Genomic DNA, 26607 nt, shown 5'->3' with positions numbered 1-26607 from the left:
TACACACATGCTGATGGTAGCTATATTGACTGCCTTATACACACATGCTGATGGTAACTATGCTGACTGCCTCATACACCCATGCTGATGGTAGCTATACTGACTGCCTCACACACACATGCTGATGGTAGCTATACTGACTGCCTCACACACACACATGCTGAAGGTAGCTATACTGACTGCCTCATACACCCATGCTGATGGTAACTATGCTGACTGCCTCATACACCCATGGTGATGGTAGCTATATTGACTGCCTCATACACCCATGCTGATGGTTGCTATATGACACTATGTCACGTTGACCTCGGACGAAACAGTTTAACGTGAATCGCCTAGGATCTCTTTGGTGTTGGTAATGAAAGCTTGCTGGGCTTTTTCGTACCCCCCTGTTCTATGTACTTTTTTTCTCGTCTTCGCTGATAGTAGTACTTTTACGAGACTTGGACCGGATTTCTTGTTTCATTCTATGATATTTTGCGAGTTCAGAGAGGACTAAACGAAACTCCTCCTCCGAGATTTTGTTATCAGCGAGTGCCGTGGAAATATGATCATCTATTGTGTTAAGCTTTGCTTCAGCCAGAACTCTGATCTCATCATGCTTCAATGCCTTACGTTGCAGTCTGCGAGAAACAAACTTAAATACCAATCCAGCCAACCCTGACACCCCAGCCGTTATTTCGAGTCCCAGCACTATGGGTGCGGCCACGATGGTTGTCAGCAACCCAACACCTGCCACCCCTAGTCCCATGCTAGTTGCCATCAGGGCAGTATCAGCCCCGTCCACGACATTGAAAACTCTATGGTACTTCTTATATAATGCTTTCCGCTTATCACGATCTTGTTCTAGTTGGCGTCTTACATCACATAATTGCCTCAAGCGGAACCCGTCTACGGTTTCCAAGGTCTTCGCTACTTCATCTATGCCTGGATACAATCCCATCCTATAATATATATTACAAAAGATATTTTAATTGGGTTTCAGTTAATAGTTGATCAACTAACTTGAAGCTTATAAGGTATAAATCACTGTTTAGGAAAATAGTTCGGAAGTGAATAGGTAACTCTGTATCCACACGAACCCCATAGTAGGGGGGGTTTATTGAGTGGGTTATAGAACCTGTTGAGTCCGTTTGTATGATGATACGGTAACGTCGGTTATTGTTCTGGGTACTCCAGTGTACTGTCACCCCGCGTAAAAGTTGTTGTTCTTTACTAATAGAAAGTTCACGGATATGGAATTCTATGATGAGTGTTGAACCTGGGGTCATACCCGGAATATGCACGAGCCCGGAGCATCTATACATTAACTCACCCCCTTGGTGTGCATTTAACATACCGGACTGAGTTAGCACAATTTCTGTATGACGGCCCGGAATGAAACACGAGGGTATGATACCTATATTTTTAATTTCAGAGATATAATTACCTTCCTTAAATGAGATATAAGGTGAGGGGAAGGTTAAGTTGATTATCCATTTGGGTTCTTTAAAATCTGATAACGACACCCGCCTATACACGTTGTCTTTCAAGTGCAGGATGTATAAGGTGTCTTCCTCACCAGGCTGATCGAATCCCTCCGTGTCACCTAAGTCGTTAATCGTAGTGTTGGGGTGAATCCAAGACATTGCTATATTATTACGATATAATTTCCAACTGGTTTTCTGATAATAATTCAGGGGTGCACTTCACCCCCATGAAGTGTATGTTGTCGGGTAGGAAGATCTTGGTTAGTGATATAGTGTCTTCCACGACCACGGTGACACCCTGCAGACTGGTTTTGGAGTCGACACCCACCCGCACGTAAACGTTGCAAACGTGATACTGTTGTTGTTTCCCCCACCGGAGTTTGACCCCCTTCACGATCTCTACATCATTCCGCGATGGTTCCCCTAGGTAGACTTGGATGACCAGTGTTGAGTTCGCCGGTAGACTCTCCAGGATCCTGACCACACCTTCGAATTCAGACACCAACTGCAATACCACGTTTTGCATCCCCGCTTTACTCGATAGCATGTGGGCTGCCATACTGGCGAGTGGGCTGATGACTACGCTACGTCTCTGAGTCGGGATGTAAGCCACGAGCAGGGTTCCGTTGTTCACGACTTTGTTTAGGTGGTTGTCTTTATTATCCGTGAACACGTAGGGGGAGCCGAGCCTAATATTGAGAAACCAGTCGACTTTACCCGGTAATAACACCCACTTGTCATCATCGGTGAAGACGGCGTATATATGGTTTGTTTCGGGCGACGGTAGTGCTCTCAACATCGGTTAAGTCGAACAGTTTACCCCCGTATGGGTATATCATCCAGTTATCATCCCCGGTGGTGACAAGGGTGTACTTAGTGTTGACTGCCGCTCTTGAGGTATCTACTATATCGCTTAGGTTGCTAGTACCACCGAAACTTCAACGCGTTTATAAATGCTGTTTTAAGTTGCAAGGCGTTACTTTTACCATCTACTCCGGGTCGTCGAATCCGCGTGTGTCCCGAGAGGTCGGAGATCCCCACATTGGTGCATTTTTTCAACTTCATTCCGGGACCTTGTGCGCTGGTCATTTTATGTGCAGCGTTACGCTGAGGTATCCTATATTCACGAGATTATGATTTATATCTAACACCGATATTATCAGCTCAGGGATGTTGTCCTGGGTTAACCTCTTATATTGCCACGTTGAAAACGACTCGGTTCTGCCGTCGTTGTATTTCTCCGTTTTAACCGACACTGCTCTAAGTATAGTGGAAGGGTGGCCTCCTTGAATATTGTCCGTTGTGCTAACCTGGTTGAGATGAATACACAACTCTCGGTACGGTACTAAGTCGGGTAACTTAGTGCCTGTGACTGTAGTCGTTGGTTTTATCTCTTCAGGCTGTATACCGAGTGTTCTAGCCAATGGTCGACCGAGCCTCAAGGAGTTTCTTCCGTTGTTGATTAACACCACTGTACCGTTTGAGTCGTTCATCTTGAGTTCGGCTCCCAATGGTTTGAATACCTCGTCGCTTAGAGAGCACACGCTGTAGTAACCGTCAATTATCTTGTTGCTAGCGCCACCTACGAACAGTTTATTGTTGCTAGCGTTGATGTTAGTCCATCGCGGTAGGTAGGTGATATCGCACAGTCGCGACTTCGAGTTGACCCGACGTGTTATCGATCGCGTCTCGTCAGCTGAACGGCCTCGCCGCTCGTTATTCCTGGGAGTGTTATGTACATGTTATATAAACTCATTATATAATAGTTTTAAAACATGAAGATCGTGGTCGCTGATGGATTGTATTTCGGCGCCCAGTTCATAGATGTGTTCGATAAGTATAAGTTTTCGGTGACTAACGTTAAGACAGTGCAGCTTGGTTCAACAACCCGATGCAGTTCTGGCAGAATCAACTCAACCGCGGCCGTGGTGGCTACTACAACGGGGTGTGGTGTATCCGACACTAAGTGCGTGAACCGCTGAGTCAGTCTGTGTTCCGCGTTTCACGTGTACTACCAGGTCAGGCGATATCCTCAAAGAGATCAGCGCCCGCTCTCACAGGAAAAAGCGTGGAATGCAGTAAACAACCAATGCGATGATAGACGGGCCTACTGACGTATTTGCAACGAATTCGAATCGACACTAAAACGGATTGGCGTTTACGGGACCGAACCCGCGGATTGGGTATTCCTATCGTTCACAACATGCCTCGTGGAAGCCAGCGAGAAGTTGAAAGAATGGGGTGGTGAAAGCGTATGCGAATGCTTACGTCACAACCAACGAGTGGGATGACCGTTACATGGCATTCGGCGACAGCAAGGATTACCGAGTTTGGAGGTTCGAGCAGGGTGGTGATTGGAAAAAGTTCATGTTGGAATCGAAAGGGTATACTGCGTGCGGCACCGAGGCGGCGAATGACTCGATTCGAGCGTGCGTGTGGGCACTGTTAGATCGCGCCAGGCGAAAGCGCGTTCAAATATCCTAGGCAAAGGGACTGCTTACGACGCTCAGAAACAGTTAGATTTGTCAACGTAGAGGATGCTATCAATGCTCCAGTTGATCTCCCGAGTGCCATCAAACGCTACCAAGGCGTGTTGGAATATGCCAGGTCGAAAGTCGACTACGTGTTCGACGTGGGACTGTACATGGCTCCGGAAATGATATGCAACTGAGAGTAAAAAGTGGTGGGCTACAACAACGAAATAATTGTAGCCGCGGCCGGGTCAAAAGTTGGCGTCAACCTCGATGTCAATGTCCCCGTCCCACCACCCACGACCGGTGAAAGCGGGTATAGTGGCGCCATCCCGGAACCTAGGGTTCAACACACACTACAGCCCCAGTCTGCACCCACTGTGGGTTCACAGCACATCGATCAGTAAAACAGCCATGGTGGTTGGTGGGTGGCTTTGGGGCTCATTTGGTTAAAAATTCCTTAGCGCTTCATTACACCAAACCAGCTACTGCGGCGATGGCTGCCCACAGGTTTTGACTGAGCCATCGTAGCAGTTTTAGCTAAAACACTCAGCAACCCGCGAGGCGATGCTACCCAGGATGCCGGGTAGGGCTTCGCCTTACCAGCCAGTTTAGCTAGAGTTTCCCCTAGTTTTTAATCCACTCTTTGACACCACCTGTGCCACCACCGCCACCACTTGGGGGTGTGGGGTACCCCACTCAGTGACACCACCAGGGTTGATATGATGAAGCCCAGTGCAGTCAGAATGATGCTGGCGATGGTGATGCCTTGTTCCGCGGAACAGGATTGGGATCCTGTCAGCTAACGTGGTGTCTTGGTGGAGGGCTCGATCAACGGTTTCCCGACACGGCTGACCTGGGATCGAAGCTGGTCTCGAAGGAGGATGCGTTTCCAGCCGGGTCTTCTTTCCTCTTCAAATTACGTATTAAGTTCCTCGATGGTGGCTTTCAGAGACTTCGTCCTCCGTTTCACCGAGTTTGACCTTTTCATGGGCGATATGGTGCGTCTATCGGCGTCCAGTTTGGCGTGTTGTTCCGCGAGATGGCGCTTAATGGTTTGCATGGCCATGTCCAGCCCCCGCGAGTTCAGCGGTAAATTGAATCCGGGTAAGGGTTTGTCATGGTAGGTGGCCAACAGCTTTTCAATGTTATCAGTCATGTCTTGATCCGATGTAAAACCCTGATGTCTTGCAGATCTTGAAGGGAAGGGCTTTAGGCGATGCGCCCGTAATCTATGAAGCCTAGTTCATCATGGATAAAGTCACCCCATGGCGACTGCTGAGTGTTGATAAAGCAAAGCGGTTCTCTAGCGCGCTTATTCATGAGATCGATCTCTGGGTGAGCCCTCAATCGCAGCGTGCCCTTGCCATCGACAAAAACTTGGAATATTCACTTCACGGCTCTCACGTATTTCTATCCTCTTTTAAACCATCGTTAAAACCGTTGACGGCCTGCTTCACGAGTTCGTTTGCCTTCTATGCGAGAATGAGGTTTCATCATCCGCGGCACTATCATCCCACATATCATCCATAGGTATTTCTTCATGACCACCTTCAGCCATTATTTAGTATTAAAACTTATATATTTCATTTATATAACAATGTGCGGTGAAAACTAGATCCTTTCAGGAGATCGAGAGAGCCACTAGGTGTCAAAGCCGTCGTCAGTCGGTGACCATCACCAACAATCCAGCAAGATAGACCAGAATCAAACGCTGCTGGTTAGATTTCCAAACCTTGGCGCGAATGACCTCATTGTACCAGGCACTGTTAGACTGGCGTTCAACATCACGCTGACCTCCGACAACGACAAAAACGAGACTAGTAGCGGAACGTGGGTCGAGCTATTATCAAGAAAACGACCATCAAGATCACCCGGTAACGAGGTGCTGAGTATCGGCGACAGCGGCGTCTTTCACTGCTACAAGGACCTCTGGAAGCGAGGGAGAACGCTGCGTCAATGGCGTGTACCAAGGTATCAGTAAATCGACCAGATCGCGCATTGGGTATGCCTTCCACGGCAGACCAGTTAGACAAGCTATCAGGCGGTGAAAGGCCATCGCTCAAGCGTCACGGAACCCGGTTCTGCGTGCCTTTCGACTTCGAAGTTGCTCACGAACACGCGCCGTTTACCAAGCGGCTGGGTGATAGGCTTGAATACTGAGCTCCACGTTTAATGACTACAGTAAAGTAGTGCGCGCGCCGAACGGTGATGAGGCCAGTTACGCCATAGACAACATCTCTCTGGAGTTCGACATGGTCACTAACCCGAGCTGGCAAGGCAGGTTCAAACCAGTACTGGGGGAATGTGGCCATCCTGTACGATGATCGTATACTGAGGCATAGATCCATCGTGCGGGATAAGAGCGACACTGTGTGGAATATCAACCTGAAGCGTGCGGTAGCGATCGATGAAAGGCATCCTGGTAGTCCCTGTGGAGGATTACGAGCGTTCGGAGGGACAGCGAGAAGTTTTCAACCCAGAGATCGAAAAGGTGGAAGTGACCATCGGTGCCCCAACCAGCTGTTTAGTCATGGTATGCGTCGCATACCAGCAGTGGGATGAGATAAAAAGCTGCGAGCAAACATCCATATATAGCCAAAGACCTGGACCTATCCTCCGTGCAAATCGGCGAATACTTAACTAACAAGTATGCAGCTGTGGTTGGACATCGCGATCCACGGATGACGATAAACTACACCGGTAGCGGCCGTAGAATAGACAACGGTAGTGAGGGGATTACTATCCAGATTACCAAGAAGGCTCAACCCGCTGGCAAGTTGAAATTATATCTATGCGTTATTATGGATCGCGAACTTAATATAGACAATGGGAGATTCGGTGCAAAGCCATTTACTAATTTGCCTGGCGGCAAGCCATTTATTAATTTGCCCCGCTGACCCACACTCGCGCCATAGTGTGCGGGCAGACTGGCTGTGGGAAGACCGTTTTCGTGTTGGATATGTTGGAGGGTACTACAGGGATGTGTTCGACCACATCGTTATCATGTGTCCTACTCTGAGCATGAATAAAGCGTTATTACGGAAAGACCTTGGGTTATGACGGACCCTGGCGCATACACAGAGTCGATCCGGGGCCACGTCTACAGGACTGGTTGAAAGCTTACCATATGAAATTTAAAGAAGTCGGCGTTGTTCATACTGGACGACTGCAGCTGCTAATCGAGATAACAAAAAGAGAGATATGCTATCGTGCCTGGCATTTTCAGGCCGACCACGCAAAGCACATAGCGTCTGGGTGCTAACGCAGAAGTTCAACTTCGGTGTTGAAAGACCTCCGAGAGCAGACGCTGATGGGTTGCCTTATTTCACTGCAAGGACAGGGATTGGATTCGAAGAGTGTTTGAGAGAAACGATGTGATGAGCAAATTAGAACGGAGCGGGTGAAGAAACAGCTAGCTGAAACTAAACAGCTTAAGCTCGTGCTCAAGACAGACCAACCAGTAGCCTATAGTGTGTTTTAGCTTAGCAATGCTTAGCAATGCTTAGTAAATTTTTAACAATGCTTAGCAAAGCTTAGCAATGCTTAGTATAAATACTTAGCATTTAGTTATAGTTATGGTATTTGAAGTGCTGCGTCGTGTTCAACTTAACCTTTATTTCTCTGTGTTTAAACTATATAGGTATATTATATTGTTAAAACTAAAACTTACTTATCATATTATAGGATGGAGTGTGAGGAGTTGCTAGAGCAACTGTTGGTACCCCAAATACAGGTGGATGATGATAAGCGAGAGAGAAACTGGTGGCGTTGGCTGTTGGTGGCAAAGCCAAACATTACTTTGGGAATTACACTCGGATAAAATTCACAAAATGTCAGCCCGAAGAAATCGATAAACTGTAATGCCAAAATAATGAGACTAGACTAGGTGCAGAGATGACAAAGACAATAGGATCGGCTATGACCCAGATATACACTGGTATTGCGTCATACTTCCTTCCCATCCCCGGACGCCGACTTTACCTGTGGGAAGACTTAGAGAAGACCCTTTTATCGAACACGCCTTGAGCTCTATTAGCTCGCGAGCTGTACCACAAATACGGTATGTTGTTAGCCCGGTGACGCGCGGCGATTATCCGCGGCAAAGCATTGTCAATTTGAGAGGAAAAATAATAATAATAGTATAGATGGATGCTGCACAGGAGACCCCCAAGGAGGAGACCCCTTCAGAGGAGACCCCACCCCAACTGGAGGAGACCCCTCACAGGTGACTGTGAACCCTCCCACAGTCACCAGACAGAAGAATCCTAAGAGAGTAGCTGCCGGTAAAAAGCGGTGGTGTAACCAACATAAAATTATCAGGGTGACTCACCGGGCTTACTCTTGTTAGTTGTATGCTAACTGCTGCCATTGGCTATCTGCGTGGTTATATACCACGGCAGTGAGGATCCCCCCGAATTAGAGGTCAACCCATATCATGTTATAATTTAATATATTTATATCATATACATAATGTCTGAGGGGAAAAGCGTTAGTCAACGACGATACCACGCCACCGTGGTAAGCCAGTCTAGCCGTAGGATGCGGCTTCCGGTTGACCAAAATGGTGCTTAAACAACCGACTATCAAGCTAGATTTCAACCTGCAGGATATGGGTATGCTAATAATGAACCTTGGTATGGCGATGGCCACAAAAGACATCCTAGTAAAACAAGGAATAATTCCTGAAGATATTATGAAATAAATATAAGGATGGCTACGATTGCTATGATGATGGTACGATGGTGCGTTAGTGAATGCCCTGGCATTTTCGGGGAGTAATTTCCTCTTCTCTAAACTACGAGAGTCCTGCAGCGGCTGAAATACGAAGCGGAGAGGAAGCGTACGATCTCGCTATTGAGAACTTACAAATAGCACAGACCGAAATGCACGCTAAACAACCTCCAGCGGATCGATTACATTAACGAACAACTCAGGCGTGAAAACCATGCCGTTCAAACATTCCACGATGTCGACGACGCGCGCAGACAATACTACTTATTAACTGGTAAGCGATTGGAGCCACTACAGAAGCCAACACTTTAAGCTCAGTACTACACACCATCCAAGGGACAAATGGACCGTGAACTGACCTTCATAGCTGGGTATAGCGCGACTGCTTTGGTTGCGAAACAATTAGACTAATACACATATAAATATGTTAACATGTATAGATGTGAATACATACTATGGGGAAGACCGAGACCTGTGGTAGGGTATGCGGTACTCATGGGTACTGTTATTCCCATGGGAAGTCCCAACTACTTTGCGTGTTCTGTGTGTGGTATAGAGTCAAAGGACACTATTGTTTATGTAAAGCTCCACGGGCCTAACGTAGTCAGACATCACCTCATCTACGAGAATAAAAAGGCCTACATAAAAGAACGTGGCGATTTCTCAAGATAGACCCCAATTAGAGATTATTTACACACTTACATATAGATATGTTTGTGGAACTTGATCCCAGTGAAGACATCGAATCTCAGGGTAAAACATACTCAAAGATAAACTGAACTTCAGATTTCGGGTAATATTGAAAATGGTATGGATTAAAGATGGTGTTAAGTATACTCGTCCTTCTTCATTGTGTGGGGAACATCACGACTCAACACCAGATAGATTGTTTTACAAGTATATCGAATACCTGCTAAATTTCAAGGAATACTATATCAAACAGTGTGAGCACTGGATCGAAACAACCCATCTAAAAATAGTTCATTGGGGATAACGAGAGAGGATATATGATTTTTACATTTACGGCGCCCAATTAGACATTAATTCCTTAGGTGTGTACTAATTATGAATACTATACAGTTCAGTGCGCACTGAGCGCTGTAGGTAAGTATTTAAGAGGCTGGCGCATGCTTGCTTGATAGGAATATAGATGTCTCAGATATTAAGCCCTGATAGATGATAAAATAAAACAGGAACTAGCCAGTCTTGGAAGTATCAAATTTCAAATCACAATTAAAATGACACTCGAAAAGAACGTGGGGGATGTTACCGAGCAGTACGTTCAGCCTTACTTTCGAGGTGTACAAGAGGTCGTGACCCAGATAGAGACTATAAACACATCGACGATACTAGTTTTCAGCAGATACAGGAATACCTAGAGCGCTACACACACTTGGGATCCGGGTGGGCTGTAGATAAAATCGATATTGTCTATCTAGACATAGCTAACTACGTGCAAGCCGTTCAAAGGCGGGTCATACCTAGACTTACCTCCATACTATAAGAAAAACATGCCATAGTAAACGTTAAGAATAGAGGAAACGATTGCTTGAGATTAGCTATCAGATCAGCCTTGTTTCCAGCTGACACTCATTCAGACAGGCTTTCTAGCTATCCCCAAGACGATGGACTCAACTGGGATGGTATAGATGAACCAACCACCATATCTCAGATCACTAAAGTAGAAAAACAGAATAATCTAGCTATAAATGTCTTTGGACATGAAGACGACACAACAATAATACACAGGCTCAGCTCGTTGGTGGGAACCCAACTGTTGGGGGGACAGGGGGGGAACCCCTCTCGTGTTATCAATATATTCATGATCCAACGAGGTGAAAAGTATCACTACACGTGGATAAAAACATTTCAGTCGGTTGTTGCCGCGATCAGTCTAAACACGATGGGGAAAAACACTTTTGTATCACGATGTCTGCAACGGTTTCAGCCGAGCTGATTTATTAGAATCCCACCAGGAGTATTGTCAAGGTGTGGGACAGACGGCTATCTGACGCATCGACATGCCGAGGAAGGTGACAATATCCTAAAATTCTACAACCACAAGCACCAAATGTCTGTTCCTTATATCATATCTCACCGACTTTGAAGCATTGATCAAACCTGTTGATATTGGGGTACCCCAACCACACTCAAAACACAAGAGCATGAAGCATGTGGGTTTGGATACATAGTCAGATCCGTTGTGACGGTGAAACGAAATCTCCGTGGTGTACAGGGGTCCTGCACGCGGTTGAAAGGTTTCTAAAGTGTTTGAAGGAGGAAGAAGAAATTATTAGGGAAAAGTTGCATAGAATGCGGCTCCCGCGTTATGACTTTCGAGCGACAGGCTAGCTCACTCCCGTAGCATTAACTGTCACGCGTGTGTGACTCACCACTGAACGGTGATTCGGTGAGAGATCACTGTCACATAACCGTAAAGTATAGAGGCGCATAACGAGAGTGTAACCTCAAGCTTAGAATCAACCCTAAGACAATAAACATTCCCGTTGTCTTTCACAACTTGAGAGGGTGCGACTCTCACTTAATCATGCAGGCCATCGCGAAAATCGATGGTAATATAACGCGCATCCCCAACAACATGGAGAAATATCTCTCTTTCAGCTTAGGCGGACTTAGGTTCATTGACTCGTGCCAATTTCTATTGTCGTCATTAGCCAGCCTGATTAAAGCCAACGATACCTTCCTATCACCGATGTCGATACACAGACGCCGAGACTAGATCTCTGCTTATGAGGAAAGGTGTGTATCCCTATGAGTACATGGATAGTTGGACTAAGTTCGCCGAGACCAGACTACCTCCCATCAAAGAATTTTACAGCAATCTGACAGACTTCGGAAATATCCGAAGACGCGATTACTAAATGCGCTATTAGCGTATGGAATAAACTTGGTTGTAAAACCTGGGTGACTATCACGATCTGTACTTGAAGATGGATGTACTATTATTAGCCGGCGTGTTTGAGACATTTAGGAGGACATGTATCAAGCAGTATAAACTAGATCCAGCATGGTATTACACCAGCCCAGGTCTGTCGTGGGATGCCTTGCTTAAAAGACCGGAGTTAAGTTGGAATTGCTTACAGATTATGACATGCACCTATTCATTGAGAAAGGCTTGCGGTGGGATCTCCATGGCAACCAAGCGTCTACGCGAAAAGCAAATAATCAATACGTGAATGGCTACGACCCTAGCAAACCAACCAATCACATTCTCTATCTCGGCCAACAACCTGTATGCGGATGGGCCATGAGTCAGTATCTACCAACAGGGGATTCAAATGGATATCATCCGATTTCGATATTATGAGCATCGGCTACCGGATTCGAACAAAGGTTATATCCTCGAGGTTGACTTGGAGTATCCCAAAGCATTACACGAATCACACAACAGCTACCCCCTGGCCCCGAGCGTATGAGGGTTAACTTGAACTGGATGTCTGAATACCAACATAACTTGTTAGATAGGCGGGTGACGGCGTTGAAAACTTCGTGCCCAACTTAATGAATAAGACCAAATACATCGTACACTATCGCAACCTGCAGCTGTACCTGTCGTTGGGTATGAAACTGGCCAAAATACACAGGGTGCTTTCGTGTTCAACCAGAGCCCCTGGATGGAGCCTTACATCAGAATGAACACGGACCTCCTCGAAAGCTTGCTACCAGTGACTTTGAGAAAAACTTGTATAAGCTCATGAACAACTTCGGTATTCGGTAAGACTATGGAGAACCTTAGGAAACGCGGCGTGGGCGTGAAGCTGGTTCGGTCGAATGAGGAGGAAAAACTCTCAGGAAGCTGATCGCTAACCCTGCATTCAACCGTAGTAAGATATTCGATAAATCGACCTGGCTGCCATACACATGAAGAAAAGTCACATAATATTAAACCGGCCTGTTTACGTTGGGATGAGCATCCTCGATTTATCCAAACACTTGATGTACGACTTTTACTACAACGAGCTGAAGAAACAGTACGGCGACAGGTGCGAAGTGCTGTACACTGACACGGATTCCCTGCTGATGGAGATTCGAACCGAGGGCGTGTAATGGGACATGAAAAAACACCTCGATTTATGCGACACCAGCGACTACCCCAAGGACCATGCCATACACAGCACGGTGAATAAAAAGGTCCTAGGTAAGATGAAGGACGAGTGTGCTGGCACGCCCATAGCCGAGTACATAGGGTTGAGGCCTAAGATGTACTCCATACTGAAGACCGACAATGGTGAAATCCGTAAAGCTAAGGGTGTAAAAAAATACGTGGTGAAACAACACATCAAACACGCCAGATTCAAGGAAGCCCTGTTCAAGACCCGTACCTTTAGACATAAAATGAACACACTTAGAAGTGATGGGCATAGGATATCACGGGTTGACTATAAATAAAACATCATTATCACCTATGGACACTAAGCGTTGGATAGCCATTGATGGGATAAACACGTGCAGCGTCTGGGCATGAGAAAATTGAACCAAGAACATAGGTATAAATAAATAGTGACATGTCACGGAACCAGAAAAATTTGAGGCTATTTACTACAGTCCGCGTGGATATTGGAAAGGAGCTAAGCTGTAGATAAGCTGGCTAAAATGGCGCGAGTATCCCCGAGGAGGTCAAAACATGGCTTGAAAACAAGCACTTTGGCAGATATATTTACCACCACCACGCTTCACGTTGCCTAGAAGGAAGTTCGGTATTAATATACCTAATAGCGTTCACCAAGCAGACCTGCTGTTCCTACCTCCGGCGACAGGGTGAGGAGTGTAAAACCTACAAGTATGCCCTGACTATCGTGGATATAGCCAGCCGGTATAAGGAAGCTGAACCATTGACCCTTGAAAGATTCTGCCCAGGTAGCTCAAGCTATTGAGCGTATATACAAACGCAGTCCGTTGACGTGGCCAACAGAGCTCCAAGTTGACCCTGGTCGGGAGTTCATGGGTGTTGTATCACAGTTGCTGACTAAGCACAAAGTACGAGTGAGACGTGGCACGGTTGGAGCCCATCGCAGCCAAGCTATAGTAGAGAGATTTAATAGGACTTTGGCTGAGCGTTTATTTGGATATCAGTACGCTCAGGAAATAAGTCTAAATAAACCCAACACCGAATGGGTCGCTCGGCTCCCTAAGGTGGTGTCGGCAATAAACCATGAAATCACACGACTCACTGGCAAGAAACCGGCAGACGCTATCAAATTAAAAACAGTGATGGCTGAACCGTCTGCTCCATTGCATGGGAAGGAGAAACAGATACCCGACCGAGCTCTCCTGAGGTATCTATACCAACCGGGAGAACATGAGGGTGATAGTCGTAAGCGTGCCACCGATCCTATATGGTCAGTCAAAACTTACAACATAGATAAAGTGGATATAAAAGTCGACGAACCTAACTTGTACTATTTAATGGATGGCCCCGGCAGAGGGTTTGTAAAAGAAGAATTATTGATCGTACCGTACGGTACAGTATTACCTCCCGTCAACACGACATAGAGGTAAGATACCCGGTGGAGTTCGTATCCCACCGTTTCGTGTGATAGAGGCACAATTCCCCTTTGGGGAATACATTTCTTTGGGACATTTTGCTTATTTTATGAAATAAAGCTCTGTAGTAGATGGTAATGGTAAGGGTCCAACTAAGGCTTTATCTATTAAATGAAGCCTTAGATTACCCTGGTCCAGGACTGTCATCCTGTCTACTACTCATGCTGATGGTAACTATGCTGACTGCCTCATACACACATGCTGATGGTAGCTATACTGACTGCCTCATACACTCATGCTCATGGTAGCTATACTGACTGCCTCATACACCCACGCTGATAGTAGCTATACTGACTGCTTAACACACACATGCTGATAGTAGCTATACTGACTGCCTCACACACCCATGCTGATAGTAGCTATACAGACTGACTCACACACACATGCTGATGGTAGTTATACTGACTGCCTCACACACCCATGCTCCCAGTAGCTACACTGACTGCCTCACACACACCCATGCTGATGGTAGCTATATTGACTGCCTTATACACACTTGCTGATGGTAGCTATATTGATTGCCTTATACACACATGCTGATGGTAGCTATATTGACTGCCTTATACAGACATGCTGATGGTAGCTATACTGACTGCCTCACCCACCCATGCTGATGGTAGCTATAGTGACTGCCTCACACACACCCATGCTGATGGTAGCTGTATTGACTGCCTCATACACCCATGCTGATGGTAGCTATACTGACTGCCTCACACACATGCTGATGGTAGCTATACTGACTGCCTCACACACCCATGCTGATGGTAGCTATACTGACTGCCTCATACACCCATGCTGATGGTAGCTATACTTTCTGCCTCATACACACATGCTGTTGGTAGCTATACTGACTGCCTCACACACATATGCTGATGGTAGCTATACTGACTGCCTCATACACCCATGCTGATGGTAGCTATATTGACTGCCTTATACACACATGCTGATGGTAGCTATATTGACTGCCTTATACACACATGCTGATGGTAGCTATATTGACTGCCTTATACACACATGCTGATGGTAGCTATATTGACTGCCTCATACACCCATGCTGATGGTAGCTATACTGACTGCCTCACACACATGCTGATGGTAACTATGCTGAATGCCTCATACACCCATGCTGATGATAGTTGTACTGACTGCCTCACACACCCATGCTGATGGTAGCTATACTGACTGCCTAATACACACATGCTGATGGTAACTATGCCGACTGCCTCATACACCCATGCTGATGGTAGTTGTACTGACTGCCTCACACACCCATGCTGATGGTAGCTGTACTGACTGCCTGATACGCACATGCTGATAGTAGCTATACTGACTGCCTCACTTACACATGCTGATGGTAACTATGCTGAATGCCTCATACACCCATGCTGATGGTAGTTGTACTGACTGCCTCACACACCCATGCTGATGGTACCTGTACTGACTGCCTAATACACACATGCTGATGGTAACTATGCTGACTGCCTCACACACACATGCTGATGGTCACTGCTTGACATCCATATTTTGAAGCTATTGCTATTGCTTCCGATACTGAAGTGATAAACATTCAGACACCCATTGTTATGACTGCCTCACACACTGTTGCTGATGGTAGCTTTGCTGAATCCTTCACATGGCCACATCCATGCTGATGCCAACTATACTGACAATGCAATGTTTCACCACCTAAGATCTGGATTGCAAAGCTAGCTTAAATAATTGCAATGTGAACCACTTACTGCTTTATATTTGTCCATGATGTCCATGAGATAGTTCTTAGCTGGCTCAAAACACTGCTAATGCTGATTGGCATCTATTGACTATAGAGGATAATATAAAAAAAGCACCAGCTTGATGACTGAGAGTTGGTATGTTGTTCCCATTAAATACAACATGTTGCTAAGCTGACTGGCTCACATCCATGCTGGAGGTAGCAATACTGACTGTGTTACATGCATCCTTGCTGCTGGTTGCTAAGCTGCATGCCTTTCCTACACACACTTTCGGTGATGGTACATACCGGTATGCATATAGATATTATTTGGTTAATACCTGTGATTTTGCAGTATGGTTTTGTTCATGACAGAAGCCATTAGTCCCTTCTGAATGAGATCCATTCGGTCAGAAAATGTCTCAAACATGTCCACTTCCATCATGTCCAGTACAACTGGTTTCCCAAACCTGAAAAATATGCACAAGTATCACTAAAAAACCATTCCTACTTCTTCATGACATCTTCAAGTGATATAAACAACACCAAGAAGTTGACAAGCACCCTTTCTACACAGACCATGCATGAAATCCTCTAAAGTGAACCTTGATTATCAAGTGTATTACATCTCCATATTATTATGATAAATATACCCTGGTTCCATCCACTATAATAGCTTTGTTTTGACCACTTCTGGTATGGCTATTCAATCAAAAAACTCTCATGAACAAGAAAAGAATAGTGATACAGATGATAGAGATAACCATTATTAAATGAAGATAAAATCCACCGGATAACACTTGATAATCGGAAGCTGACTTACCAGATGTTCTAGTTGTAGCGGTGGTGGGGCATCCCAGTGGTTAAAGCATTCTTCATGACACCGAAGACCCAGGTTCGATTCTCCACATGGGTTCAATGTGTGAAGCTAATTTCTGGTGTCCCCCCTTTGTGATATTGCTGGCATATTGCTAAAAGCGGTGTCAAACCAAACTTACTCACTCATTCTAGTTGTAAATGAAAAACAAGGTACAGTTAATGCTGGATGACAGACCTGATAGCACCAAGCAGGGCCATTCTGATGCGGTCAGGCTCCATATCAGCAGGACGTAGAGCATTCATATTGTTTGTGTCTCGGTAACGCAGGAAAACTGCAGCCTGGCCACTGGTATCAATTATGAGAGGCCATCTAGAAAGTATACAATGAACAGATAGTAATAATCATAATAAACATGAGCATTTTGGGGATAAATACAATGTTTACATAATTACTTGACACTTTTGCCTCCTTATCTTAACCTAACAGACAGTGCTGGAATGGAAAGACAGTGTAGAAACATTAAAGTGCAGGACCTTGTATAAAACATGTTTTACCTTATCTGACGTTACACAGTGCTTTATTTGACTGACATGGAAGGTGAGCTTACTGGAATATGCACCATTCTTGTTGAGGAAGCACCTCATAGATGTCATGTAAGGATCCCTACTGTGGCGGTCGCATTCATATCAGAACCAGGGGATATAATGCAAGTTGAGCACTCGCTGATCAGAGCAGTGGTCTGAAGATAAGATTAATGTTCAACAATGGGCACAAGTATCCTGCTCGTGAGAGGGGATTATGATGTGTGCACTTTAGTGGGTCGTGCAAGGAAGTGGCAATTGGGTTGACCACCTAGATGGTTTTTGGAGACAAAGTCCTACAGTAGGCTACAATGAACATGTCCGTTGCATGCTGGTCGAAAAGGATCCTAGAAACATCAACATCATGGGAGTTCGGTCTTGACTGCCGATGAGTACGGATGTCTTTTGCTTGTGAGCAAATTGAATAGTTTCATAGCATACTTGGTTGTTGCTTTTGTTGTTGTTGTTTTCTGTTTTTCTCTTCTGTTGAAGTGTATTGAAACTTTTACTTCTATTCTTTTTCGTGGGTTAATCAGTCAGTTGTTGGTGATTTTCCTTGGCAATGTCTGACAACAGAATGGACTGTGAGGATGGCTTCAAAGTGGTGTCCTCAGGGAGGAAGCGAAACAGTCGCATTCCAGATGGTTCTTCTAAGAAAGCTTGTGTTGTTAAGCAACCACCTATAGCTATTGCCACTCCTTCTGCATGGTCTGATCTTACTTTTGTTTATGATGAGCTAGTTCAGGTGAAGTCAACCACTGTCATCATTTAGGCAGATGTTGATGATGATGATGATAATGATGATGATGATGATGATGATGATGATGATGATGATGATGATGATGATGACACTTCTCCAACCCTTTGTCAACTGATGACCCAGCGGGCTTTGGCGAGAGCATTGGCTAAGGTTACTACTGAAATAGTCAGTGTTATGCTAGTTACAGTGCTTGGTGAACATTATGTTACCACTTATGAGCCTGAATCACTAATGAAATCCCGTGGAGTTATCTATGGTATCGATCTGGATGTTGACATGAGTAAGATTGAGGAAGAAATAAAACCTGTTTTGCCTCTACTATGCTCTGCTGTGCGTTTGACTCGTGGACCTGATAAAATTCCTACTAAATCTTTTTGCTTATATTTGCTGGTCAGTCTTTACCAGATCACGCTGTTATTTTCTTTCAGAGATTTCCAATCTGGATATACGTCGCCTCTCCTCTGCGCTGCTTTAAATGTCAGTCCTTTGGACATGCCTCTGCTAAGTGTTGGAGCACTCATCATGTGTGCGCTACATGTAGGGGGAAGCACAAGTATGAGGAATGCAATGAAAGTTCCCTTAAATGTAAAAACTGGGGTGAAGCTCATTCTGCTGCCTACAGAGGCTGTATTAAATATCAGGAAGCAGTCCAAATCCAGAAATGTCTCTCCAGTTGAATTTCTCAATTTCGTTATTTGCATAGTTGCCAACCTTGGAACGAATCATGCCTTCAAGTCTGATGGTCTACAGACAATAGCATCAGCTGCAAATTCTCTGCTGGGGTTAAAGTTGTCATCTGATGATCTGACGAGCATGGTTAAGGGTTAATAATGGAAGACATAATCCTTATTATGACTCTCTTAATCCTTCAGTGGAATGCTAGATCTAGTAATGCTAATGGCCCAGGTTTTAAAGTTTTTGTCAACAGTCTTGATCTCATGCAAGATGTTATATGTCTTCAGGAGAAGTTTTTGAATCCTAATCAGCAATTCTGTTGGGAAGGGTATGTCTGTCTACGTAAAGACCATCCGATCGGGTCTAGAGGTGGTTGTGCTATACTCATAAAGGATTCGTTGTCATTTAGTGAAATTAGGTTGCCACAGTCCGAAATAGAAGCGAATGCAGTCACTAACCATTTGAAGGATACAAGATTGGTCTCGATTTTTAATATCTACAATAATGCTCTTGCTTCCAGCGATAAAATCTGCATCCATTATATTTGATAGTAAAATACAACCAATCTTACTTTACGGTGCCGAAATCTAGGGAATACAAGAATGACCTTTGATAGAGAAAGTACACACTAAGTTCTGCAAATTCCTTCTTAGAATTAATTATTGCTCCCCCTTATGGAGCAGTTATTTCTGAATGTGGTCGATACCCGTTAGACATAAACTGTAAAGCCAGAGTTATATCATATTGGATTTGTTTACTCAGACAACCTGAAACCTGCTATTCAAAACGATGCTATTATATGCTAAAACGACTTGATGACACAGGGGATGTAAATTGAGTATCATATGTTAGACAATTACTATTTAGTTACGGTTTTGGATGGACGTGGCTTGCACAGGATATGGGTAATGATAAGGTATTCTTGCAAATATTTAAACAGAGATGCCATGATATATATATTCAGGATTGGTCCAACGATATTAGAACATCAAACTCACTATATATCTTTGCAAACATTAAGACCGACAATAATATGGAATTTTACCTTGAATCCCTGAAATGCCATAAGCTCTGTAGAGCACTATCAAAGTTAAGATGTAATGCTCATAATTTCTGTATACAAAATTTACGGCGGGCTAAAAGCCCTGACCCTGATGCATCGCTCTGCCCCTACTGTAGATACACAAATGAAGACGAGTTCCATGTCCTCCTTGTATGTCCTAGGTATGAGGAGAGCAGACAAAAGTATCTACCAGAATATTATACAAAGCACCCAACTTTGTTGTTTGTAGGACTACTAACCAACAAAAATAAAAAACTCACCTTGTGTTAAGCAATTTTTTAAACAAAGATATTTGAGACTAGAGAAACCTAAGTTTAATCCCTACCTTGCGACTTTGTATACATTACATTAGTATGCTATGTATTTGTCTACCCCCAGGTTTGTGCACCAAGTCTAAATTGCTACTCAAGACGTTTGAACATCACTAAGTGTATATTATTATTGTTCAATGTGTACATTTATTCATCCACATGTATTTATATACTTATGAACCTCTGTAAACGACTACGTGAAATGTATCACCACAAGTCGTTCACGCCACTAAACAGTCTGTATTGCCATGTACTCTCGGCCTCATGGCCTCATATACAAATGAAGTCTGTGTGTCTGGATAATCTTAAAGCATTGTGTGCTGATTTTAATAGTTATAATCCATTGTTGTGGGCAGCTGTTAAGTTGGATGTTGGAGGTTAGGCTATTAAGACTCTCCTTGATGAAAGGAATCTTTTCCTTCTGAATGATGGTTCCATGACACGGTACCGTATGACTTGGCCGCTGCTTCATTTTCAGCCCTGGATTTGACCATTGTCAGTCCACAACTAGCTCCACACTGTGATTGGGAAGTGTATTTTCAGGATTCTTTTGGCAGTTATCATTATCCTGTGTTTACCAGCCTTCAACTTGACCCGATAACTAAACTAAGACTGATCTGCATTTACTGCTGGTGCTCTGACACTATCACGCCAACTATAAATTTGATCGACATTGAACAGTTTCATAAATGCTTTGTTTCTAACATTATTATTGCAGCTAATAGAACCATAGGCAGACGTTCAGGTAAACGTTCTCTTAAACCGCCAGTTTGTTGGTGGACGCATGATACTAGGAAGAGGGCAAAGAAAATGGTTGAAAAATCAGCTTTACCATCTGACTTAATAGAGTTTCGGCGCTTCCGCTTTCCTTAAACAAACTGTTACTGCAGCCAAACGTTTCTCTTGGTCTAAGTATTCCATGTATTGGTAAAGACACACCAGCAACAACAAATATTGGCAAGAGTATGGTAATACAAATAACTTTAGTTGAGACTTCCGGCTCATTAAGGAGTCACTTGAATCAGAGTATTCAGATATCTTACATTGTCCAACACATCATATTGCTGACTACAACTCTTTATTTAGTTTACAGGAATTAATAAACACCATTTCTGGATGAAAAAATACCTCTCCAAGTGATGATTTATTGTGTTATGATATGTTCAAACATCTGCCAGTTATCAGCCTTGAAACTATGCTTTTACTTTTTAATCACATTTGGTTTGAAGGCAAGCTTTCCATTTCTTGGAAAAAGGCAATTGTAGTTCCTAGTCCAAAGCCTGATAAAGATCCTACTCAAGCCACATCCTACAGGCCTATTGCTCTTACCTCCAACATGTGTAAAATAATAGAGAGAATGGTAAATAATTGTCTGGTTTACTTCATGGAACAGAACAATCTCTTTTCAGGTGTCCAGTCAGGCTTTCAAAAACACGAAATCTTGTGCTGATCATTTAGTGCGACTTGAAACCGAAATTAAAAAGGCACTAGGTAGCACTGAATATCTACTGGCTGTTTTCATGGACACTGAAAAAGCCTATCACATGTTATTGAGGGTCGGTTTGGTAATAAAACTGTATAATCTTTGCGCTTGTGGACGTATGCTTGACTGGATAAAAGATTTCTTGAGGGATAGAACTATACAAGTTTGCATTGGATCTTCTCTGTTGGATTATACATGTTAGAAAATGGAACACCTCAAGGTAGTGTAATCAGCCCAACCTTATCTAATGTTAATGATTAATGACCTGTTTGAGAATATCGATGTACTGGTTGAAACATCACAGTTTGCAGACGATGGAGAACATCCCTCATAATTCAAAATTGGTTTTGTCCGGTTTTCATTTGGAGTTTGTGGATAAAGTCAAGTTTTTGGGACCCTGGTTTGATAAGAGGCTTACCTGGAAACCTCATATAGACCATTTGATTCAGAAGTGCACTTAAGTCTTGAACCTTCTGAGAAGTATTTCCAGTACCAAATGGGGTGCAGACAGGAAGTGTTTATTACTGTATCGTGCCCTCATTAGATCATGACTTGATTTCGGCTCTCAAGCCTATGGATCTGCATGTGCTACACAAAAGGCAAGACTAGATGTTGTTCAGTCAAAAGCCCTACGAATATGCCTTGGAGCATTTAGAACTACCCCTGTTGAGGCTCTACATGTTGACTCGGGTGAAATGCCTTTAGATCTCCGACGTTAACTGTTAGAAGTTAGATACATGCTAAAATTGAAATCCTTTGGAATGAAAAACCCAACTTCAGCTGTATTGGGAGATTGTGTTGAGTATTTTCTAGATCCTTGGAAAGACAGTATGGGGCCTTATGGGATGCGTTCTCAGAGAACTGCTTTCCATCTTACTGTACGTGATGTTGCCATAGATGATGTTAGTGATCTGCCAAAGAAGCCACCATGGTTGCTTGAACTTCCATCAGTTTATCTTGATGTCCTGGAACAAGCAATTAAATCTGAGCCAGCACCTCATGTTAAAGCTCTTGCCGCGGAACATATCCGAAGTTTACAGTGGATCAATGCTATGCTGATTTACACTAATGGATCTAAGTGCCCAGTGTCCAGTCGTGTTGGTGCAGGTATCTTATACGATTAGCTGATCGCTTATCTGTATTCTCTGTTGAACTTGCAGCAATCATTGAAGCTTTGCGTTGGATTCATTTTTTTAGACCTGTATCAGCAGTCATTTTCAGTGATTCTGTCAGTTCTTTACAAGCAATTCGGACAGGTTTCTCCTCAGCAAGACAAGGCTTGATCAATATTCTACTCGACTCTCCTGCATGGATCAGTAAGATCCATGCTCAAATGAAATGGCAACAGAGATGGACCTCATCCTTTAAAGGATGCCATCTCTATGGCATCGAGCCTTTTGTAGCTAAATCAAAATTATCCAGAAGCAATTGTAAAGAATAGGTTCTTTTAACCAGACTTCGTCTTGGGCATTGTGGTCTTGGTTCATGTCTAAACATTATTAATAATGATATTTCTGCAAATTCCACAGTGTGTAATCAGCTACATGATGTGGTTCATTATTTACTGCATTTCCCAAAATACCTAAATCAAAGTAAGGTGATGGTGGAATCTTTGACAGCGCTCAATATTGAAATCTCATTGACTGGGCTGTTGTGTTCAAGTAATATCACTCGCAATGATATTCAGAATGTCAATCTTGCCTATATTAAAGTGTGTGGCAGCTTAACTACTTTATTAAAATTTAGAAACTTAGCAAACCTTTATGATGGGCAAGGTGTAAATGGGCCCAGTTGCCCGAACACCTATTAAACTTTCAATTATCTATCTATCTATCTATATATCTATCTATCGAGATCATGATGCTCACTAAACCTCACTAACCCATAGTAAGCAGAAAGCAAGTCTTGAAAGAGAGGAGTCTCAAAGACTCTAGTGGTTCACATCTCGCGCGACAAAAGTCACTTAACTCATTAAGGCCGAGAGACGCACATGTGCAACAAATTAATTAACTCCTTACAGCGTGAGACGCACATGTGCAACAACAGAAAGCACCTCTTATTCAGCGAGAGACGCACATGTGTGTCATACTTTTAAAAATCGCACTGTATCTATTATTTCAACCAATTTAGTAGCACTGAGCAAACATTAGATTTTCTTATGAGAGATGCTACCTTTCGTGTCAATCAGAAGAAGCATTTAAAGTGTTTTGACAGCAATTGCTAATCATTATCATAGGCTTGTAAGGCGTTTGGCAAATGAACACATTATGATGTTTTTACAGAGTGTCTGGTACTCTTCAATGGGAATGGATACTAAAATACTTCTTATGCACATTGATTGAATCAGATGTAATTGTTTAGCGGTTACTGAAGATTATATTTTCTTCAACTTCATAATAAATAGGAAACAATATACAAAATGTCAAGGACATACAAAGAATTCAAACACAATAGAGTAGTTTGTTTGAATCCACGTTTTCGGTATTATTATGTTGTCATGGTTCATATAATGAAATATAATGTATAAACACAAAAAATTATACATCCAAGCTCGAACAGATGAGACATAAATTAACTTACCAATTTAAAGCTTACTGAATTGTAACTAGTTATTTTCCATAATCTAAAGTTGATAATGTTACCTAATCGAATATAAAGTAATAGGTGGCGCCTTTGCATGGAATATATACATGTCAGTGTTATTACAACAATGAAATCTTTTACTACGTTTGTTACAAAACACAGTAAGTTGGTAATTCAAAAAATTCTTAGACATACACAGAAGTAATATCATAAATTATTACATGTAAACCATACAAGGGTATTTCAAGCATTTTTTTTCAAGCTGTTGAAAGTTTCATGTCGATTTGAATTGTCAGTTTTCTATGCAATGTATGAGCATTGTGTAAAACATTTGTATTTGATCTCTGCAGTTATCAAATCCGGTGTAATTATCATGTGTATCCATGAACTCAGTCTCTATTGATCTATCGTCAATAAAAGCTGGATAGTATATCAGTTACGGTATCGATACACATGCGTATAATCATTCAATCAGATTACAGAAATGAGATAATTGAAGACCTCTTTCAACCTTGAAACAACAGCCTCCAGTAGAATACATATGTAGTTACGCGCTTGTTGAAAGGTTTGTCCCATGACAATTTTAAAATAAACAAATGCGCTACATTATAATAATTCAGTATCGTGTCACTTTTTTAATTTTATAATATGTGTACTTTAATTTGGATATTCATTCATATCAAGGTGAAGATTATATTTGCATGTACAGCAAACCATTATGTTTTATGTACTAGTTGTGTGCGTAAAATGTACATGAAAATAAATACTTTCTCTACTCAATGGTTGGATTTCAATCGCTTTCTTTTACTTATCGAAAAACACTAAAATGTGTATTCGATCTCTGAACTCGCCAAATTGTCTGTCTACTCCTATTTGTCTTATGTGTATATTTCATACATTGTTACCAGTGTGTATGTTTACAACACACAAACTGTTACATGATAGCTTGAGTTGATAAAGCTGAAACCCAGCATAACGGCTGGTCAACGATATAGCCAATAATCAATATCTATCCAAGCTGTTGAGTGACCAAATGTGCTCTTCAGAAATTTCGCCCACGCCCCATCACCTGTCCTTTCCTCTGTGACAGGTATTTTATGATACGATTGGTCATAGATAACAAATGACCAGCCACTATATTGAACAAATGAGATACCGAATGTTGTGGTCGGGAAATTTGATGACGCCCTATCACGTGACTCTTTGTGTTATGTCTATGCAAGGAATATGTAGTATACATTTTTCATATGTATGTTCGTATGATCACGTATGTTTTCTGCATTGAATCTAGATGAAACAAAGTGCCAAGCTCTGAATTTGCTCTATGTTAGTCACAGACTAGTGTAATAGTACTTTCCTTAAAATAATCCGTATACACTAGAAATGTATCAGCAAAACGCTAATTTTGTCGATTATAAAGTATGTAAGTAAATTCTTCTTTACAGTATGTCATTGTCATAGATGTTTTGTAAAATTAAACTTCACACAATGATATGAGAGAGAGAATTTGTTTATGTATGTTTCATCTCTTATTTACAAAGAATACATGTATATGTTCATAAGATCTAAATGTACAAGCCACCAAAGGTCTACAAGAGAAACTTGCAATAAAATTACATAAAACGTTGCAATACATGATATGTTTTCACACCTGATTTCTTTCAACATATATCTTTATGACACAATTAAACAATCAGGACTTATTTGTACGACTAGACAGTTTCCTGTCATCCCCGAAACCTCCCATGGAAATCAGGTGTGATTAGCACTAATTAGTCTCGGCACACGAGTCAGGCAATCAGTGAGGGGTTCCAGGTGTTGTAGTGAAGTGGCTCTCGGGCTTAATGAGTTAAGCCACAGCAGGTCTCAAGCCAAAGTAACCTCTTTTGTCAGTCTAAGTAAACTTAGGCTTAGTATTATTCATTACACTGCTTACACTGAGTCTAATAAACCCTAGTAGGTCGCGTCAGCTAACCTTTTCAACTGACCAATCAGAACACAGCTTACCAAATCATGAAAGTGGACATTCGCACATACTTTTTGAACTTTTACCTCGAAAAGGTTTGTACCCGAATGATTCCAAATGCTATTTTCCGAACGATCGCTTCCGAGTGATGAACATGGTAATGGTATCGGGATGTAGCGCATCAACCCCCTATTGTAGTAAGCTTCAAACCTTTGTCCAAACTTCTCAGTGTCAGGCTTGCAATTCAGCACAATGTGGTCACTGCTATACTGACACTCTGCACAAGTACCATCAGGAGGCAGTGGGCTGTTCCAAGGGCATGTGGCCCTATCAGAGAGTAGGTTATCAACAGTCAGTTGTGACATATCCCCAGGAGATGATTCATACAGCTGAACCCTTTGGTGGTGGCTCAGTG

At 43.0% G+C, this 26607-nt stretch overlaps 1 protein-coding gene across 1 annotated transcript in view; it reads right to left on the bottom strand.

Annotated features, from left to right (window-relative positions):
* Nucleotides 1-26607, bottom strand: part of LOC124259008 (IQ motif and ankyrin repeat domain-containing protein 1-like) — a 227146-nt gene that overhangs the window by 24486 nt on the left and 176053 nt on the right. Inside the window, exons 12-13 of the mRNA XM_046693074.1 lie at nt 17005-17139; nt 16292-16420 (exon numbers count right to left, since the gene is read on the bottom strand). Of these exons, the coding sequence (XP_046549030.1) occupies nt 16292-16420; nt 17005-17139 (264 nt within the window). The remainder of the gene's footprint in view (nt 1-16291; nt 16421-17004; nt 17140-26607) is intronic.

This window comes from Haliotis rubra, unplaced genomic scaffold, assembly GCF_003918875.1.
Source record: "Haliotis rubra isolate DU_JTF1 unplaced genomic scaffold, ASM391887v1 Scf706, whole genome shotgun sequence".
Taxonomy (NCBI): domain Eukaryota; kingdom Metazoa; phylum Mollusca; class Gastropoda; order Lepetellida; family Haliotidae; genus Haliotis; species Haliotis rubra.
This window is presented reverse-complemented; position numbering and strand designations above follow the sequence as displayed.